General features: G+C 42.8%; 1 protein-coding gene across 2 annotated transcripts in view; it reads left to right on the forward strand.

Annotated features, from left to right (window-relative positions):
- The window catches only part of klhl29 (kelch like family member 29), a 276,752-nt gene extending 255,153 nt beyond the window's left edge, over positions 1 to 21,599 (forward strand). For both annotated transcript variants that reach the window (XM_028039722.1, XM_028039721.1), the window contains 3 exons: positions 4,192 to 4,385; positions 17,286 to 17,430; positions 20,199 to 21,599. In XM_028039722.1, coding sequence (XP_027895523.1) covers positions 4,192 to 4,385; positions 17,286 to 17,430; positions 20,199 to 20,382 — 523 coding nt within the window. In that variant the 3' untranslated portion in view covers positions 20,383 to 21,599. The remainder of the gene's footprint in view (positions 1 to 4,191; positions 4,386 to 17,285; positions 17,431 to 20,198) is intronic.
- Positions 21,600 to 21,713: the final 114 nt, after the last annotated feature.

Consider the following 21,713-nt stretch of genomic DNA (forward strand, 5'->3'; position numbering starts at 1 on the left):
CGGCGACCTCAGAGGCAGTGGGAGACATTGAGTTTCTCCTGACCTGCAAGTGTTTCTCCTCATCAGGACTCCGGTTCCTTTTGACAGAATCAAAGTACGGCCATGCTTATTTTAATGGCCTTTTAAAGCCCATTTTCTATGATATGGTGGAGACGGTGTTCTGCATTCAAACATGTCTGAATATGTTGAAATCTCACTGGTTACTCAGCGTACGGCTCTTTTTCTTTTTTTCATTTGTGGACTGAAATCTGAGCAAAGCACTTGTATCCAAATCAAATTATTCAAATAAAACCAGGTTTTGTATTAATTTCTGAGTTTTTTTCATCTAACGATCCGTCTTGAGGGACCTCAAGAATTTTAATGCTAGAAGTTTTGCCCTTAGAAGATCATCTGGTTCTCCTAAGATGCTACAAATCTAATTCTGCGCCTTTGCCTAATTGAACACACGCAGACCTGGGAGTATGCAAATGAAACCAGTGTGCAGCTCTGCAGCTCGCCTGGCTGCAGCTGCTTGCCCTCAACTCCGTTCAAACATTCAGTCACGCCATCATACAGCTAAAAATGTGTTGCTAATGAAGATGAGGCTTGTTAACGATCTCAACTGCCTCCCTCCACATCCCCGTGCAATTGTGACACCGCGCTTTTAGGACTGATTCTGGACTTTGAAGGTGCTTCTGCTGAAGGATTCACCGCTTGTATCTTCTAGCTTACGGAAGCGGCTTATTTACATAGCTGGGTTTGTAACAGAGTTGAGTGTTTAACTGTGAAATATATCCTCATTTGAATATTTCATAGGCTTTTTCCTCTGTAGACTCTCAATGCGGAATTTGTTTACTACTACCATCTTTCTAGGCTTTAATTGGATGTTTCCAAAATTTTTTTATTTTTTTTTCTCCTGGTAAGCAGTTATAAGCAGTCAGCACCTGCACTAGATAACTCTCTTTGTATTTTTTTTTTAGTATAAATCCAGATAAGTTGGTCCCAGAGGCTAAAGCTGTCAGCAGAGAGGAATCCAAGACCAAAGCGGACCTGTATCTTCTTCAAACAACTCCAGTCTGAAACACTTCGTAACGGTTTTTGTAAACACTACGTTAAGAGCTTAAAATAGTCATCACATACACATTCAGCAGCTATTTTCACAGAAAGCGCTGATTATGTATACGGTTAACGAATGTAGAAGGTGATGCGCCGCCAACAATCATCCCTCATGAAACACAAACTGAGCACAGAAACATGGTGAATGTGTCTGAGGACAAATATCCATCTAAAATAAGTGGGAAAATGTAAATGGCAAAACCATCAAAGCTAGTGATTTACCGATTGACGTTTGTGGCTTCTATAAAATCTGCCAGTACTAATTTTAAACAAATCTACTTTTTTTTTTCTGAAACATAAGGAGACAGAAAAACAGTGTTGTGAATCTGAAAAGTAATTCATAATTTTTCCAAGAGCACAGGCCATTAGACAGGATGTTAACTTTAACAGCAGGAAACGATTGTTATCACTAAACTTGTATTGGTGATAAACATGGATAGCAATTGTACAACAGTCATGTGCTTTTTTTTATTGGAGGAAATGTTAGATTGTTACTTTTGGGTGAGACTGAAAGCTTAAATAGATGAGATGGACTAACTCATCTATTTATCCTGTCCACAAATCATAGGATAAATAGATGATTTGTGGATAGCCTATCACTCTATCCATAATTAGTGGGTCCTGCCCATTTGTGGATTACATTTATAGATTCACGTATTATCAGATTTCACATTTTTATGGAACATTTGTAGCGCATATCTAAAATATCTGAAAGAAAATCCATCTTGGGAAGCAGAATTGCATAGATGCTAATTAATTTGCCATTGGCTTGCATTTACAAGGCAGCTGTTAATTTTCTTTGCCACTGATTGGCTGTTCCTCCAAGAGCAGAGGTAAGAGACTGTAGATATTATCTTCAAGACTGTTTCCACTGTGCATATGAATGTATGTTAATTCATCAACATGTCAAAAATATAGTAATCTTGGAATCAAAGTCAAAGCTTTCCATTTGCAAGACAACTAGCTACTTCTAGCATTGACCCACAGCAGCCTTAACATAATCATGTGGTCTTAAAAGCTAACTTTGTCTCTTTCTGATGTGGCGGTAACACACACCAACACACCAAAATGTTTTGATTTTAAGCATATCATACCCATGGAACTGGCTGCCCATCAGTCAAGGCCAAACAAGCTGAAAATCGTCCAGTTCTGGTCAACACATTTTATTTTATCTTGTGTCTCTAATTACTACAATTTAAATCGGCACCATTTAACTCATTTTTACACTGTTTACACTTTAATATTGGGCTGTCCGTCATAACAATTGTGTACAATACTAGTTTCACACAGGAAGATCCTCCAGCCTAAATTTCCCTTGTAAAAATTCAGTTTAAATGTTCATGATTGGTGTACAATTGCTATCATATTTTCTGAGGATGAAGTTGTTTTAAGATGGTAGAAGGCCTTTCTGGAGTTGGCCCCTGTTGAACTGGCTGTTAGCTTCAGCCTCCGGGACCAACTAATCTGGATTGGTCCAAAATAAAGAGAGCTTCCCACTGCTTGCAAGATATTAACTCCTTATACCAGAACCTCACTTCAAAAACTTCAAATCGCCCCATTAAAGTGTGTGGAAATGAGTCAGGTTTTTGTTCCCCCCCTCTCCCTCTCTCTCCCTCTCTGTCTGGTTGTTTGCAGCAGCAGCCATGCTGGACTCTTGTCTGTCCTGTAATCAGAATCGCTCAGCAACGTCTGACCCTTAAATTTACAAAGCTCTCCCGATGTTAGTCTGAGGGGTAATTACATCTGCTGGAGACCAAGACACGTGTTTGTTACTCTGTCTCGACAGAGCTCGGTTCTGTCAGAGCTCTGTCGATCTCAGACTGGTTTGTGTGCTGTGTGTGTCCATGTTTAAACAGTGCTAATTGGTACTTCAGAGTGTTTTGAGTCCACCTCTCAGAGTGGCTTCTGTGTCGCCACCTTCTTCGACTGACAGTCGATTTTAAGCCCATCCTCTCTGCAGCAGCTGCCGACGACATTATCAGAACCCCAAGGAGAATATTCCCAAAGGGTAATTCGCACATCTCCTCTTGCACTTTATCTAAAAGCCTTCTTTCTAGAAGGCGGGGTGTGTGTGGGGGGGATCAGGTAGTGCTCCCTGGTGTCATTTAAATTCAGCCTGACTTAAAATGCCACAGGGGCTGCAGCAATAAATACTGTTACACGAGCACATAAAAGAAAAATAAAGGACACCTGTGGCCTAATGAAGGTTGTTGATCCCAGTGGAAAAATCCGATTAAAAAATGCTTTTAGGAAGAGAGTCAGCTTTTTTTTTCTTTTTTTTTACCCCAAGCATCCCTGAAGTGTTTTAAGTGTGAGTTCTGCTGCCCGCAGGATGCTGGCAGCTGATTTTCAGACTTCTTTTAATTATCTTCTTCTTTTTTTTATGTTTGTGTTTGACAATAAAGACTCAGGCTTGATTAGGAAGGTTTGCTTTAGCCCGAATTGGATGTATGTTTTAATCACAGGTCCCGGATCTGTTTGCGGCTCCGTAATGAGGCCTCCTCCAGCTGGAGAGCTGTCGGTGCGGCTGCTTTGATCAGTGGCCCGTGGATGCAGGATTACGGCGCGTTAATGGAACCTCGAGACAAATGGCGCTCATGTCTAAATGCTAACCCATGTAGCTTGCGCTCGCTAGACTCCGAGTGTGAGAAATATGAGGTGGAATAAAACCACCCGCATTTGAAAAGGGCGAAATCCAGAGAGCTTTGGAGTGTTGTGTCTTGCAGACTGGTGGGTCAGGCCCTGTCATCCTACATGTTGGTCTCTGCCAGAGAGGGCAAAACGTCCAAAACTCGGCGCTGACACTCAGCCCAACTCTAAAGACTAATGGCTGGTAGCTCCCAACGTGCGTTGTTTTGCGTAATTGCTTTAATTGCTGTCATTGTATGTAATGGTTGGGCTTTTTCATCTTCCCTGGTGGTGTAGCCATCCTGCTAATTACATCTGTCAGCTCTGCAGCCAAAACTGAGGGTTTCACAGCGGTGGGAACTTTAAAATCAGAGGCTTTCTGTAAACTGCGCCTTTGTTCTCTCATCATGCGCCTTTGTCAGATTCGGATAAATGATCAGACTTAGTGAGTTATTATCCTCTTTGCAGGTACGACACCATCACCAACACATGGGAGACTGTTTCTCCTCTCCCTAAGCCGGTCCATTCAGCGGCTGCCACTGTGTGTGGAGGAAAGATCTACGTTTTTGGGGGTGTGAACGAGGCTGGCCGCTCGGCAGGCGTCCTCCAGTCCTACATACCACAGACCAATGCTTGGAGCTTCATTGAATCACCCATGATAGGTAAGAAAAGTCTTTCCAGTTTGATAGGATTCATTTGCTCCTATTGGAACAGTGCTTTTAAAAGTACCCTGAAGTTATTATAGACAGAAGTAAAAAATGACTTAAAAGTTACAGGGGTATTTACAATGATCGTCCTCATCGGCTATGAAGGTTAGAGGTGTATGTAGATAATTACTGGTAACTAGAATCACCCGATCTTTAACCAACTGGCACCAGGCCGGGTTTAGAAAAATGGCATCTTTTGCTGAAAAGACCTTATCCCTACCAGATCATGCTAACAACTCCATCAGTTAGGCGTTTCAAAGTGAACTGTCCGTGACATTCAAAGCATGTCTACATTTTAATTCAGGTTGTAGATTTATACTTAGCGCTTTGAAACCCAAAGTGCAGTGTCGGCATCAACCTAAAAAAACTATTTTGGCAAACTTTTTTAAAATTCATTTAGTGATGATCGAAAACAGTCGCCACATCATCGCTGCTTCACTAAATGTAAGTGTGAATGTGCGAAAAGGGGGACATTTTGTGTCTGCGCACACCTTTACTCATTCGCATTTTCCTTTCACATCAGAGTGCAACACAGACTCACTGGCCCTCAATTACGGTCGCCTAGCAACAGCGTTCCCCCGACTTCCTCCACTCGAAAACGTTCCGTTCCCTATCATATACTTGACTCACGCAGCCGGCGCCGTAAACCCATCACGGCTGGGCCAAGGCAACTTGGAGTATGTACGTTCCATATGACTGGCAGATTGAATCATGCGGGTGCTTTGTGCAGGGCTCTCAATGTGGCTCCATATTAATGAAGCTGTCCTCCTTATGCCCAAGTGAAGTGATGTGTGAATGCACCGAGGCCTTGTGTTGGTTTAATTCTTCATATTAAAGCTTCCTTCAGTGTAAATGTTAACCAACTGCAATTGGAAACTTCCAGATCTGCTTATGAATTTTTCCATCTCTCTTTCTTTTTTCCCTTATCATCGTAATCCTGGTCTGTGTTTTCCATCATTTCCCCTCTGTCCACATTATTGCTCTGGCTATGTAATGAAAAGACCATTGCAAAATGATAGGTGAGTCCGACCACAGCTCCTGACACGTTATTGGCCAAAGCGGCAACAGCATTACAGCCCGAGCCTCCAGGGACCTTTAAAGGATGCAGAGCCACAAGAAATACTCTAATCTAGCTGCCATAACTCCAAGGCAGCTGGAAAAACAGAGTACACCTCGGTGTGATTCACAGGTCTGCCCAGATGTCTTCCCAAAGCAAAGATCTTATCCCGCTTTTTCCACCATACAAACAAGTCACTGCATTCTTAAAAGATGCTGCGCATAAGGTGATTGTTATGGATTCGAACAAATCCTGAGAAACTTTTTTTTGTTTCCCTCTCTCTCGTCTTTTCCTTTGTGTTCGACACAACAAGAAGATTAATGTGGGGTTTATGGGGCATTATGTGCTTGAATATGTGTTGCCTAAGATGAATACATAGGCAGGCGGCAAAGGATTAAGCCAAAAATGGCCATAAATCTAATTGGCAGAGCAAGTAAATCTTGTCTTTCCTTAGAGAAACAAACACATAAACCAGTCAATAGTGAGATGCTGAAATGCTAAGTGGCAGCTCATTTGCCATTGGCCAGAGGCAGGGTTCATTATGTTGTCCGGTAGCCATATCCTTGCTAACAGTTTATAAATACAGCGCCATTTTGAGATTACCACATTCACTAGTGATTTGAATTTAGCTGAAGTACCTTAAAGACAAACTAACAAAGGCTTTCAGATGAATTGAAAAGCTTTCCTGTTGCTACTGACTTGTTTAAATTAAACATGAAGGAAGAGTAAAGCGTGACCACACTAATAGGGACAAGAAAATGTAAACCCACCTGCTCTCCTGAATGTAAGCCCAAATTATACATTTTTTTAAAAATCTAGAAACTTATGGCAGTCTGTGCTTACACACACAGCTGTGCAGGAACTTTACAGAAGTAAAGGCTTCAGAGAGCATCGGGTTGTCCGTGTGTAGGCAGCATAGGGTGACCAGACGTCCTCTTTTTCCCGGACATGTCCTACTTTTCAGACCTAAAAAGATGTCCGGGGGGAATTTAAAAATCGTCCGGGATTTTGGTCAACTGCCTCAAAACACATTACATAGCTTACAGTGCATTGTAGGGCACTGCGCACAGCACTGCGTGTCACGTAATCCCTGAGCCGCGTCAGTGCGGGCAGCCCTGTTCTTAATCAGAAGATGGCTGTCAGTACGCAAACAACATGCGAAAGCGCAAATGTATGTAGTTTTCCCGCTTTTAGACTTTCTGTGTTCTGGTCTACCCCCCTCCCGAAGGTTGTCCGGGTTTTCCTAAAGTAAAATATGGTCACCCTAAGGCAGCAGGAAAGACCAGGTGGACAAGCAGATTCAAATCTAAATCAATTTTTTTTTTTTAAGTTACTTTTTTTTCCCCTGATTGTTCAAAAAAGCCAACTACAACCAAAATACCAGTTTTAGTAGATTGGTATCAGGTGCCAAATACACCGCAATGTAAGACATAATTGTGTGATTGATTTGTTGTAATAAAATAAATATTTATAAAAATCATTTATATGATTATCAATCATATAAATAAATATGTGAGATGATTAATAATTAATTGGGAATTCAACTAACATCTAAATTAATTAATTACTAAAATAATTAGCCCTGTTTCACGAGTTAACAGTTTGGGTGTTCAAGTGCTCCTTCAAATAATTTAATCTCTGTTGGCTCCTCAAAGATCCTAGCATCGGATTTTTTTTAACCAGCACACTTGGTCAGTTCATTTTCAATTTATGTTTGGTGTCAAACTTAATCATAGGAAGGGTCAAAACCTAAATGTGAACCACGTTTTGTGAATGGGTAACTAAAACCCAGGATTAATCAGAAAATTTACTTTTTGTGGCACACTTTCAGTTAATCATTATGTTGGTTTTTTTTTTTTGGTTTATTTTTATGCTGTCTCCACATGAGAACTAAATGAATTGCGTAACAGTTCTGGATTATTTTTCCGTTTCCAAGTCAGGAAGATGCGGCGTGAACTGGTGGCACAAGACGTTCGCTCGGTTGGTTTCAACGTTGGTGGTTGAGAAAGTTTCCCTGTTGATCTTGCTCTCTCACAAGCACTGTGCACTGTTGTGCCCAATGTATTTTCTTTGTGGTTTTTCCATTGTAATTACAGAATGAAACATTTAAATAACCGTTCAATTATTATTTTTTTATTGAATTGTGGCACTGTCGACCTTCCATAGGGAGAGCATGTAGCTTGAAAAGACGACGATCGAAGCTTTAATCTTAAAGAGCTGCTTCCCATCAGTTTTCAGACAACTCTCTGCTGTCTGACCACACAGCCGAAACACGTGTGACTGACAGCGGCTTCATTGTGAATTCAGCCATATTGAATTCCCAATGAATACGTTTCAGTCGCACTGGAATATCTCCTGTGCTCTCTGCTCAGTTCAGCTCAGAGAACAGGAGAGAACGAAGAGATGTAAACCAGCTGACAGAAATCAGATTGTAAATATTAAAGATGCCTTCTGCTATAATTTATCAACCAGTTTGGGGGTGTTTTTACATTCGCCTGACTAAATTCAGTTTTATTCCGTGTGAACTGAGGTTTTCAACCATTTCGCGTGATGTGTGAGCCTTGGCCGGCGCTGTTTTGTCTGGAGAAAAAACTGCAAGGTCATCAATAAATCCTTTTGTTTCCCGTGCAAAGCACATTGGCGTTTCGAAGTGGCTCTATGTCACTGCTCAGCTTAATTAAAAAGAAATCAGGCAAGTTGCAGATTATGTAACGCACGCTTTTGAGGTGAGAGCTGAAACGCCGTCGTGGGTGTGGTGCAGCCAGAAGAAACGAGTACACACTCACGCACACACACAGATCGAGACACTGACAACCTCAGCTTACCTCATATCAGCCATCCAGCCCCTGAGGGCAACAGGTACACAGTGCATGAATTATGTAACCAGCCCGGAGGTTGCTTCCCACACATGTGGGGGGGTGAGGGTGAGGTGGGGGTGCGCTTGTGTTAGACAGTCGCAGAGGCAGACGGGTTGACCATCATCAGTCAGGGCGTGGACGAGCTGGCGTCTGACAGCCAACGAGCCGGGAGATAATGGACGGGTTTAGTGCTTCCTGTGAAATTGGGCCGGCAATGATTTTAGTAAGCCGGTGGGGAGCGCCTCTCCAACATCCCCTCTGCCTGCCTCCATTTCTCCCCATCTTTAATCTCTCTGTTCATCTTTCTCTCTCTCTGTCTCTGTCTTACTCCCCCCGTTCGCCCCCACCACACCCTGTCTCTCGCAGTCTCTCAGCACTATCTTATCGACTGACACAAATACAGCTGTGTGCATCTACTGTGACTGTACGCGCGCACGCCTGCGAGAGTGCGTGTTTCCCTCTGCATGGAACGTCTCCCGCATAGACTGCAAATGGGTTTCACAAACACTTATCAAGACTGACTTCCTATCTCCTGTGAAAAGTATTACTTGTGCCAAGAATAGTCCGTTCCAACAACTGTGAAGCATCGCTGCAGCTTAGTTTGCCTAAGTCTTCCTTTGTCTTTTAATATCACTGAGCTGATTGGCGTGCGTACGGATGGCGGCGTTGACCAGAAGCGAACACCTCCACGGTGCGGTAAGCTACTTACGAAGTCTCATTTCCCATTGCTTAACCGGTCAGCTCAGACAAATTACCAAAATGCCAAGGTTTTTTGGAGATATCGCCTCGATCCAAAGGAGGTAAAAGGAATTTTGTTTGCGGCGCTCACGCCAAAGGAGGATGACATTTGAAAAATTCAGCATGCAACAAGGCCCTGAGAAGGTCATTGGTACCGCAATGGAGTCTTCTGCCAATCCTCGATAAGTTCTGGCTTTTCTTTTGGAGGTTTTAATAGATTTGGAAACTGCGGATGCCAATTTGGCTGTGATATTTTAGATTTTGCCTTTTCTAGATGTTTTTTTTTTAATGTATGGGAAATTATGATTTCCATCTTTACTAGCTGTTGCCAATCCTTTATTATCAAAAAATGGTTACAGAAGGAGAGAATATTTTTGGTTTTTGGCTGATAAAACTCTTTAGATCTGTTTTCATCTCCACATTTTAACTGTTTGATATGAAAGAATACCTTTTAGTTGACAGCATACGTAAATCAACTTTTTAGCAATTTAATACAACTGGCTGAATTGAATGTCCATGCATTTCCATTAGAAGATTATTTGCGTGGTGGAATTAAGATTGCAGTACAAAGCACAACCATGTCTGTTAATAAACGTCCCCAATATAATAATTTATATTAACTAATTTCAGGTAGAAAAAAAATCTATATATATATTAAAAAAAAATTTAAAAAACACAATTTTAAAGAAATGTGGCAAAGATCTTCAAACAATGATTTTGAATCAATGGTGGAAAAAAAAACTGGTTATGTATTTTTTTCAAATAAGCAGCTCACTTTTTCCAAATCATGATGATGGAGTTGACTTTGATTACATGCAAACGTAACAACTTTTACTTCTTACTTGAAACCTTATTGAGCAATTACTGCCAAAGGTAATTGGCTTGGTTAAATCCACCTCGGTCCAATCACAGCGTCAGGAGATCAGGGTGTACATTCATTGAAAAAAGGAAGGATGCCCTGTTTCAGTGTTACGAATTTGGATGTAATAAAACAGATCCGGTCTATACCTGCTTGGCCATTTATTTTTATCTCTTCCCTCTAGTGCGATCCAACACCGTCACTGAGCAAAAAAAAAAAAGCTACGAGTGACTAAACAAAGCCCACACTATGACTGAGCATCTTGTAGCACCCCTTACCTGAAGTGGCTGTTTTCTGCTTGACTTTGAGTTTATTGTTGTGGAGGTACCCAGATTATTTGACTGCAAAATATGCTTCATTCATAAGTTAATGAGTTTTTGAACATATATATATATATATATATATATATATATATATATATATATATATATATATAAATATCCAAATGGGGAAGCTTTTCTTTGCTTCCCCATTTGTCCCTCTGCTACCATTCTTGACAGTAGGTAGGAAATGTTTTATTTACTTTGGTCAAACAAACTTTCATCTTATCTGTCCAAACGACGCCGTTCCAGAAGCGCTGTGGTTTATTCAGACGCATCTTTGCGTTCCGTTAAGTTCCTTTTAGAGAGAAAAGATTTTCTCAATGCAGCCTTTCCAAGCAGGACATACTTTTCTACTTTTAGTGTCAGGAACTTTAAAATTTAACGTCCTATAGAGAGAGCTATAGGGGTCTAAGCTGTCCCTCTTCGGGGTTTTTTCCCCCCCTTTAGGACCGAGAGACTACCCGGTAATCTCTCCCGGGTAGATTACCAGCAATACTAAATGTTTTCAACTTGAAAATAATGCAATTGTTTGGAAAAATGCCTTACATCTCTTCCCAGATTGATGAGCAGCACCAGTTGCTTCTCTGAGGAGATTTCTGATGTCTCGCCTAGTAAAACTTGCATTGTTGCTCACATCTGTTTGCTCCAGTCCAGCAGTGGTATGAATACCAACAGAATCTCAGGATATTTAGAAATTTTAAAAAAAGTGTCCCATATTTAAGAAAAGGTCGTAGATTGTGTTTCGCAAATGAAACAAAGTACGCCAACATTCATTATAGCACTAAGAAAAATAAGTAGTGAGGGGATGGAACACATTCAGAAGACAATTCAATGCAAGTTGTGTGTATGTACTTTAACGGAGTGTTACAAAATACAAAGGTCAATCATTTTGGTGAATGTAAACTCCTCAGATTTGCAGCTGTGCCTTCCTACTTTAGCCGATGTGACCCCTTCAGTGTTTACCTCTGCTGACAGACAGGTCTCATCGACCTGTCCACTCCAGGGACCCGAGAGTGGAAGCGCCACACCCTGGCTGCTCTATCGGGAAATTGACAACAGAACAATTACTCCCGCAAATGACATAGAAGCCGAACGAGCGCGGCTATTGAGGGGGCCTTTGTGGATGGCTGTGAGGAGAGGGCTTCTGGGGGGGAGAGAGGAAAGTAACAGACTGAGAGGAGGTAGGGAAGGTGGAGTGTTTCCATAGCTACCTAATTGGACATGTCCCCATCATATTGAATTAAAGTACATCATCCTCTTTCGGCTATTTTGGCCCAGTCATTTCAAAGGCTGCTTTTCTTCTTCCCACACCACATAAAAAGGACATTGTGAGCAAAAAATGTTGTTTTTGCTGCTCCAATTACCTTGTTGTAATCTTATCTAAGCTTAAGGCAGCAGTGGACTGAAGCTTCTTTGTCCTCTTTGTGCTTCCCAAAAAAAAAAATAAAAACAGGAGTGGGCACTCATCCGGCTATTCAGAGTTTAGTCGAAGGAAAATGCCGTATTTATTCTGTGGTCGTGTCCCTGACTGCACATTTCCATGACGGTATGAATGGGATGACGACTGCTGTTTGGGGAAACTTTATCAGCAAGTTGAGTCTTGTCTACATCTGTATTGGTTTGACTGTGTAACCTGTGATATAGTTATCCGTGCGCTATCGCTGCGATAAGGTTCCAGGTTCACAGACTCAGATAATCCTCTGTGACAATGCGGGAGTGAGATAGGGCAGGATGTAAGAGACGTAGTTCTATCTAATTATTTGTTTAGACAGCGGTAACAAAATTCACATTTGCCATGCGAGTTTGTGTGACGTCCTTGACCTGAGCCCGAGGGGTACGGGGGGAGTTTCGTTCAGGCTTTGATGACGGGTTTATGCTTTATGCGGATGCGTCAGCCTGTGTTACCCCGCAGGCGCAACTGTATTTCTATCACCACTGGAGTGCGAAAATCTTCTTCTTCTTTTGTCTTGTTTTCTTGACTTTTATTTTATTCAGATTTTCTGATGTAGAACGCGGCCGGCGGTGGGGCTGGGTTTTCCCATCTGAAACGCAGTGAACCCAGACAAAGAAATCGCCAATGCTGCCTTACACACTGCTCAAGTATTGATTTGATCACAACATTTTGGCCCATCCAGCCCTTCATCGCATGTATGAGCAACATTGCACTTCCATATATAATCAGATTTTCCTCTCTCATAAAAGAAGGCTGTGCACTTTTCCGCCTGCTTGCTTCAGGAGACCAGCTCCTTTTTTTTTTCTTTTTTGCACTGAAGGCCAAGAGATAAGAACAAAAGCAAAGAGGTGCAGGGATGTTGAACTCCAGCCGCAGTCCTCTAAGGTCTGCCTCGCCAGATAACCTGCCTGTTCCTCCTCCAAGTGCTCAGACTCGCTGCTCGCTGGTTAGGCCAAGTCAGAGAGGCGCGAAGCGGTGGTGGGACCTTTCATTCAGGGGGAAAAGAGGGAGAGAGAGAATGAGAGAGCGAGAGGTTTTTCCTTTGAGAGCATCCTGTTATTATTCTGCCTCGGGCACAGAGCAGTGAGAAATGAGCGTTCTGTGTTTATGGGACCGAACACAAAACACTGCGTACAGCCGTCTGCGCCGGCACACACGTGTGCCTCTCAAAGACGGGCATATCGATGAGTGGAAGCAAGGCAAAGGGAGGAGAATAAAAACGTCAGGCAGAACGTGAGGACGACCAATCAATGACGACTTGTTTCTCAAGGGTGGAAATTGAAGCTGGCGCTCGGGATTGTCGCGCCGTTCGGTTTAGATTGCGTTTCGCAGTATGGAAACGTCTGCGGCAACTTTACGGTATGTGGCGTTTTTCTAAACGTGACTGACGGATGCAGCTCTGTCGACCCGCTGCTTTGACACGCGCTGGCAACACCTGGGCGAACGGGGACAAATGGAGCACCTTCTTAGTTTTCTTCCCAAAGCTATCTTTATGTTGACTTCGCTGAAGCACTCTGCTTTAATAGCACCATCAACATACCGTGCCCTTCATTCTGTAATCGAAAATTGATTCAGTTTATTTCCCTCCCATCAGTCTATATGCGGCTCCTCACAATGGCAAAGTGCGTCGACTCCTCTGCACATCCTTTACTTTGCTGCAGCGATGGCCTTGTATCTTTTTTTAATGACTCTGTATAGGCTTCGCACAACTTTAGCTCGGAGTCATCTGCCATTCTTCTGAAACTCTGAAGCTCAGTCTGGCAGGAGATTGTCACCGCTCAGCCTCTTTCACAGGGAGCTTCACAGAGTTCAGGCCTGGACTTTCAAGGTGTCGCGTTAAAACTTTTCCACCTCTCCCAGCAGCTGCTCTATTTCTCCTTTCATAGTGAAGGAGATAAGAAAAAAAAATCCCTGCTTCAATGTTTCTAAAACTTTTTCTTTGAAATCCTTCATCCTGACAGACATTTAAAACCGTTGTACTGCAGGACCTTGGAGCAACTACGTTTATTTAGAAAAATGTTTCATTTTCAGCCGGAAGTTAACATTTTTAACGGTGCATTCACACCAGCCCTGGTTAGTCCACTTTAATCAAACTCTAGTTCATTTGCCTAGAAGGTCCGGTTCATTTGGGGTGGTATGAACGTGCAATCAAACTCTGATCCGAACCAAAGAAGTGAACTCTGGTCCATCTACTAACCTAAATCTCGGTTCAGTTGAAGTGTGATTCAAATGCATATGTGGATGCAAGTGGGCCACAGACTGCTCCAAAAGCAGGAAACGAACTGTAGCGCAGGGCATTCTGGGTAAATAAAACCAAAACGAGCATGCGAGTCTAGCGCCAGCAGTAGAAATGGGTCTCCAACTGCTCAAATCTGACCCAACTCCATTTTTGTTTAGATTTTGTGAAGGAGGAAGTTGCACTCATGTCTTCTGAGGTTTTCTTCAGCGTTTCTTGGTGCGGCGCCATCACAGGCGAGGAGGGGATGAATCCGTTTTTCAATTAGTTTGGATTGTTCGACACGGTGAGTGTGAAAGTGAACCACACCAGCTGAAAATGCAACACATGTTGCAAATTCAATCCCCAATCGAACCGAGTCTAGCGGACTATCAGGTGTGAGAACACCTGAAATTTGTTTTTGTCCGAGTCTCCTAGAAAAGTTGGAAATCAGCGTTGGAACTCAATTATGCCTTGTCCAATGGACATGCACTGTTTTTTAAAAATATATTTATAATGCATAAAAGAGAAAATGGTGCTAGAAGTCCTTTAATAGCAGTCATTTTGAGTTCAGCAGAAAATTATAGCAACACAGGATTATCCTCATTTATGCATCAAAGGATATGAAAAGCAGAATTGTGGGTGCTGCTGATTGATGTGTTCATAGAACAAAAATGATGAAGTTCTTGCAAGCATCAGTAAACTTTGATCTGAGTAACTGGAGAGGCAGCCCAACTACCACCAGTGGTAATATGGCCCTGGTCCATTTCCTTTCAGGCACTTTAAAGGCTCTGAATTGTTATTGTGTTTTTGCCCAGATCTGTTTTTGACAGCCCCATTGCACTGTCCAACTTGTCACGGTTTTTCTCTCACTGACTCAATCAGTGAGCCCAGATGGACGGCAGTCAATCTGGAGAAGCTGAGCATGAGAAAAAAATTAAGGTCGGATCCACCAACTATTAGACACGACTCTCTCGGTACATAAAGACGTCTCAGAGAGAGAAGGAAGGACTTTCTAACAAAGGTTATTCAACCGTCTTAAATATTGATGGAGTGGCTAAATAAAAGAAAAGCGCAGGGTACAAATTTTCAAAAATGGGATGTGCACTTATGCAGTTACACCAGAGATATACGCTCGATAATCCATACAATGAATCTAGCTTTATGATCGGTGAGCTTGTGCATCAAGACTGGTGAGGTCTTAATGGGTCACCTGGGTTTAAAGTGGATGGCATCAGGAATTATATTTTTGTTGCGCACAAGAAAGTGAAAGAAAAGTGTGACTTCTGGATGGAGCGGCAGGAGGTGAGCTGTGACAGAACTACGGCTGCTAGAGGGAATTTGAAGGTCAACCAGATGGGAGTCGGAGACGGTATCTGGGTACAGATGTTTTTTTCGAGAGTTACCAAAATGAACAGAATTATAAAGAGGAACGCTAGAGGATCAGCTTGGGTTTGAGGGATTTGGGTTTGGAAGCCAAGACTGAGATGGCGTATGTACTGCATGTGAAAAATTACAGCAAGTCCTCACCTCTCATTGGTAATCATTACAATAAACATGGTCAGCATTGGCATTTTTTGTCAAAACCAATTTGAGATCAATAGAAAAATATGCATAGGTACTCTTGTGAAGTGAAGCCAAGAGCGAACGTTTTCTGCATGTGCTTTCCTGACGGTTTTCTCAAGATAACAAGCTAATCTTGAGCAAACAAAGTTGGTTTTCTTTAGATTGGTGTGTGTGTGTGTTAAACCAGATTCCAGCCTTCAAATGCATGCTGGCATAAATCTGGTTGTTCTTAGAGAACATTGGGAAGAAGCCCCAAGAAGGCCCACTTGACATTTACCTTCAGGCCACCATGTGGAAGTCAGGGCAGGCGTATAGAAGAAGGTGCTCTGGTCAGATGAGGCCATGGAATTCTGAGTCTATGAATTTTACACATAAGAAGCTGGAGTGTGACAGCTTACCTGTTGAATCAAAACCCAGGCAACCGCTTGAGTAAAAGCTGGTTTGTAACAGCAGGCGGCATTCAAAACTGAACTAAAACCATTGAAATAGGGCCAAGTGCTCGGCAGGCAGCCATGATGTTCATAATATGCAAGTGGATGAATCACTTTTAACTTTTCAAACTTTTTCTTCACCGCCTTAGTGAGGTGATTTCTGGCTTTAAGTGGAATATCAGGATAATCATGCTTCCTTTTGAGTGATTAATTAATTACATATAATAGCTACAACAGCAGTAACTTTTTTTAAGCTCGCTACCTGCTCAAGATGTTGGTTTGTCTAGAAGCCTGAAGACATCCACTAAACTGAGATTGTTTGCACATCGGCAGCATGACTGCACGCTCTCCGTGTGAGCGTGACAGCAAAGTGTAATTAGTATTTTGTCGGAGCCTCACGTGCAGTAATGAGAGGAGCAGCAGAGGTCCCTCTGACCTCTTGATCTGACCTGTTAATTAAACATGTCAGACTGCTCTGAGCTGCAAAAAAAAAACAAAACAAAACAAAAAAACAGAGGCTGCTCCCGCTTCCTGCGCTGCCGTTATTGAGACCCAACTCGTCCCGCTGTCTGTTTTCGAAGAGGGATGTCAATCCGTTGTGGCGGAGCGTGCGAGGACGACGGCCAAAACGTCTGTGCATTATTCATGCTGCCTGTAAATTGGCCAGCCGGAGGAGCTTCTCCGAGTTTGAAACGCTCCTTCCTCCGTCTCTCTCTCCGCCGCCGAGGAATTCCAGGTTTCCAGCGGCGTCGTTGGGCTCAGACCACCGTTTCGTTTTGTCCCGACCCTCCCATCATCTATAACACCACAGCAGGCTGCTTTCATGTTTGTTATTCTCATGTGCTGTATACTGAGGAATACAATATCTCCTTTATCCCACCTGTTCACTCATGTATTGCCAATACATATGCTTTTTTTTTTCTTTCTTTTTTTTTTATATATAAATCTGAGAAAGTGCCAGTGGGTCTAATGCAATTCTGAATTATTGGGACTTGGCTAACTCTGCTATATTGCCTCCGAGCCCAAACAGATTTTGAAGCAGAACCCAATAAAGCCTCGGTGATTCATAGACTGCATTTATTCTCCTGTCTAGGTATCCATTATGTTTTAAAGCAATCTTGAGAGGGGTGTATCTTTGGAAGTGATAAGGTGAATGTTGATGATGATTGTTTTTCTCATTCAGCAAAGGTGGAATAAAAAAACAAATTGAGGCCATTAAACTTAATGGAAATGTCTGCTGGGTGAGAGAATGACATCCAAACAAAAGCTCTGTGTTTTCTCTCTCTCTCAAAAAAGAAAAATAATCCCCTCTTCTTCCTTTTCTCTCTTCTGTTTGCCTCCTCGCATGTCTTTAGATAACAAATACGCCCCTGCGGTGAGTCTAAATGGTTTTATATTCATTCTGGGAGGGGCCTACGCTCGAGCCACCACTATCTACGACCCGGACAAAGGCAACATCAAGGCCGGACCCAACATGAATCACTCTCGGCAGTTCTGCAGGTAAGAGATAATTAATGTAGTGGGCGCCAGATGTGAAAAGGGGAGTGTGGAGGAAATCCCCAGTGTTGGGAAGTGTGAAGGTTCCTTTAAAAGCTCTCACAGCAGCTCTGACCCGCGCGACGCTTCAGAAGCCCACTCTGACACGACTGCAGAACTCTGGGCTCATTAGCAATCCGTCAGTCTTTGTGTTGGCACGCCGGTAAAAAGGGGGGATGAGGGGGTTTGGGAAAAATGTACTCAGGCCATTTAATTAAAACGTGAACAAAAAGCCTGCTGTGGGCCGACTGTGTTTTCAGAGCGATGCAGTTCGGCGGCAAAACTTCGCCCTTGGTGGGGAACAAAGAAAGAAAAAAAAATCTAATCCGCAGGCTTGATGTTTATATATTTATTTTAGATTTGCTTGAACGGTAATGCTGCTGAAAGAAAACAGACTGTTTTTTTTTTTTTTTGGAGTGAATCAGTTCTTCAGACTTTGACCATTTGGGTTTTATTTGCAGCATCAAAAAGCTTTTTCTTAGTTGTCTTCAAACTCCACAGAAACAGTCGGGACACCCTGCACCTCTGGACATGTAGGAGTGGAAATATTTTGTGTTGTTAAAGAGGGAAAAAAATCGACTTTCCCCTCCATTTATGAGCACATAATAGCGAAATAAATGAAAATGAACAGCAACGGGATCACACCCTAATATCCTCGTCAAGCCGAGTCACTCAGACGTGCAGTTTTACCAAATAATAATCTCACTTTTTAGTTTTTTTTTTAGTTTGTTTTGTTTTTCTTTTTTGTAAACATTGACGGGGGGTGAAATGCATTTGGGAGGCAATTAAAGACTGTGATCTTATGGGCAGAATGTGCAACATAAATCATGTTGTCAGAGTTATTGATAAGCTGTAGCAGCACACGGCAGGCAGCTGGTTCTGCTACATTTAACCAAGTCTGACACAACCGGGGAGGAGAAGGAGGCGAAAACAACAAACTCGCTTTTGTGGGGGTGAGGGGGAAATCAGCCTGGCGGGTCACCATGCAGGACAGCGGCACCCCTCCGCCCTGTGCCCTCTCTCCGCTGGATCAACTGAGCAGATTCAGCCCCTCTGTAATAATCTTCCTGTGTCCTGGCTGCTCGGTGGATTCCTGCTCGTCGTGTTTTTTCTCTTTTAGCATGCACCTTATGTAAATAGAGACCGTTCCAAAGCCCGATAGGAGTACAAAGCTCTAATCAGCTTACAGCCCAAGTTTTAATCCTTTCCACACACAAACTCCTGCTTCAGTTTCTCATATCAAATGGAGCACATTTGTACAGATATTTGCCTCTTTTTTTCTTCTTTTCATTCTTGTGCCCTCAAGAGGCAGTGTGATTTTTGCTTTTGTTTCCTGCACTGGGGCTGCTTGCTGTTGTCAGATGATTGCAGGCACAGCCGCCAGCATCCACAATCAACACGTTTGCGTAGACGAGTGTCTCCGTTTATCAGACGATCGGCTACATGAGCTGCGTTCCTGCTGCCAGGACTCTGCCAGGCCGTCTCGTTTCAAAGCCTCACATAAAGCTACTTATGGACACTGATGACCTCTAATCGCTGCTGTTTTGCCCCGAAAACCTGCTGGCTTTAAAAAAAAAAAAAAAAGAAAGAAAGTTGGATAAACGTTTGCAGGAACAAACAGGAAGTTAGGTAACGGCGGTTTCCACATCTCGGTGACAGGAGCAGACCTTTCTGAGCCTGCTATGAACAGAGACGAACAAAAGCAGCTTGTTTTCACTTAGCAACCCCCGAGGACGACCAGCGTTCACCGATTCTGAGCAAAATTTATTGGCTTTTTTCTTCTGTTAGTTGAATGTCACCTCTGCACCCGAGTTCATGCATTCAGCTTAAAGTTTTTAACTTCACACAGAAGCAGATAAAAGAAAAATATTTGAAAGGTCAGACGGACATAAAAATCTAACTTTATGCTCTCTACAACAGTCTGACATTTCAAATGTGATGTTTTTACGTTCATGAAATATTTACATTGGTTTTTAAATCAGCTCCAATATGGAAATCTTGAATTATAAAATGTAGTCCAAATAAACTGCCAGAACCTTTTTCCAGGAAACCTGGCTGGTTTTCCAGGGCCGCGCTTTAATCTCGCGCTTTAATTTGCAATGCTGGAACTGAGGCTAAATCAATTCAAAATTTACTTTATTAATCCCAAAGGAAAAGTAGGTTGTTCTTACGGTTATTACTTTAGAGGTTATTTCATGCTTGTTAATGTTGATGGCTTTGGGCAGGAAGGATCTCCTGTAGCAGTAAGTAGTACAATAATTCTGAAGAAGCCTCTGACTGAAGTCAGTGTTTTATGATGCGTATGTGACTGACACACGGACAGCAATATTTCTAAAACAAGTTGGCACAGTTACTCCCTTTTAGATGACTGTCAGTTAATTTTAGGGTTGTTTTTTAGGGATGAATCCATGAGAATTTGGGCCGATATATAATATCGGTTATCGCTCATATCGGAAAACCTTTCCACACCTTAAGAAAACACAACCCCGCTTCACCACTGCTTCAAGTTAAAATCCCCACAATCCTTTGCTGCATCATGACCCTCCACCCCTTCCAGAAACAAATGGCAAGACAATGAAAATAAATATCGGTTTTTAGTATCAGTCCAGTTTTATTCATAGTACCGATGCCGATATATTCTGCAGCAATACATTTTTTTTTTTTTTTTTTAGCATGAACCAATCAGAACGCAAACCACTCTGATGTTTGACTATTGTCTCCCTGCTTCGCAGTGCCGTCGTCCTGGACGGTAAGATCTACGCCACAGGAGGCATCGTGAGCAGCGAGGGTCCCGCCCTCGGCAACATGGAGACGTTCGACCCTTGCACCAACGCGTGGACGCTCCTGCAGTCGCTGCCCTGCCCGCTCTTCAGACACGGCTGCGTGGTCATCAAGAAGTACATCCAGAGCGGCTGACGGTAGCGTACCGGGTCGCAGCCAAACCACCAGCCGAACGATGCGCGATGACGGCAGCTCAGAGCCGGGTCTGTCGACCATTTGGTCGGTTTGCATCGATCCGCACGGCTAACCCTGCAAACTCACACCCGCCCCCCCTTCTCTCGTGAAACAAAACCCTGTGCAGAATGTACCACATGCTACTTAGCCATGTCAGGTGACGATGCCTAACCTCGAGTGCTGTACGTGTCATGGTAGTAGTTCATCCTCTCATCCAACAGGCACAGGGACCTTCTTAGTAACTTAACGGTTTATTTAAGTGGAGTTGTCTGGGTTTGTTTCTTTTTCAGTTGCGTCTCTGCCAGATCGTTGTGAATCCTCCACTTTCCCCTCGCCTCTGACCCACTCTGAGCTCAGTGAAAGCCCTCACCGGTCCATGCTTTTTGTCATTTTCATTAAATTCCGTTCACCACATCTGGGCTCCATAAGACGGCTCTGACATTTACATGGCTGGGAGGAAGCACGACGGAGTCGAGCTGGGCCGCTTTCCTCGTCATCTGCGGGTCGGAGGGGGTTCCTTCTCGTCGCCGTGTCAGGAAGCGAGGTCCTTGTATGGGGATTTATGAGGTAGCTCCAGAACCAGACTGTGAACCCTCCGTGACCCAGTTTTTGTTGGGGGTTTTTTGTTTCGTTTTATATTTTTGACGAATAGTTAAACACAGAAGCTGGTCGAATCTGGGTCACATAGGGTTCACCGCTGAGATTTCAAGATTCGTGTTGGAGTTGCACAAGAGGGAAATTGTCGGAGCTTTCCTCTACCTTTACTTTCTGGGACAAAGATGACATTACAGCAGCGAGGAGGAATTTCTCTTTCTGTCGCCGTCTGATCTGATACTGAAGGTGGAGGAGAAAAATAAAGCACAATATTCACCTGTGACTGTTATCATAGATGTTATCTGTTGATTCATGGGTTCTCATCTTCCATCAGCCCCCACCCTATGTTCTGATTTATACAGTGTGTTTCATTGCAGCCCACACATGATGTTGGGTTGATATTCTGTAAATACAGGAAGGAAATATGTATATTTTACAACCTGAAAGCAATTCTGTATAAATGTTTTTAGAAAAACAAGAAAAAAAAAGACTATTAGGATGGATTCAACATATGTCTGTAAATCTGTACCCAGAAAGGAGAAGCTAACAATTGTTACTATTAAACCCTAATACATATACAAGAACGTGGGTATATTGTCAAGTTTGTTTCTGTGAACAGCATGTGTTAAACTTGAGGCCTTGGGGCCAAATTTGGCCCCGTAGACTCATCTACGAGACATCAAGTCCCTCCACTTTTT

This window comes from Xiphophorus couchianus, chromosome 15, assembly GCF_001444195.1.
Source record: "Xiphophorus couchianus chromosome 15, X_couchianus-1.0, whole genome shotgun sequence".
NCBI lineage: Eukaryota > Metazoa > Chordata > Actinopteri > Cyprinodontiformes > Poeciliidae > Xiphophorus > Xiphophorus couchianus.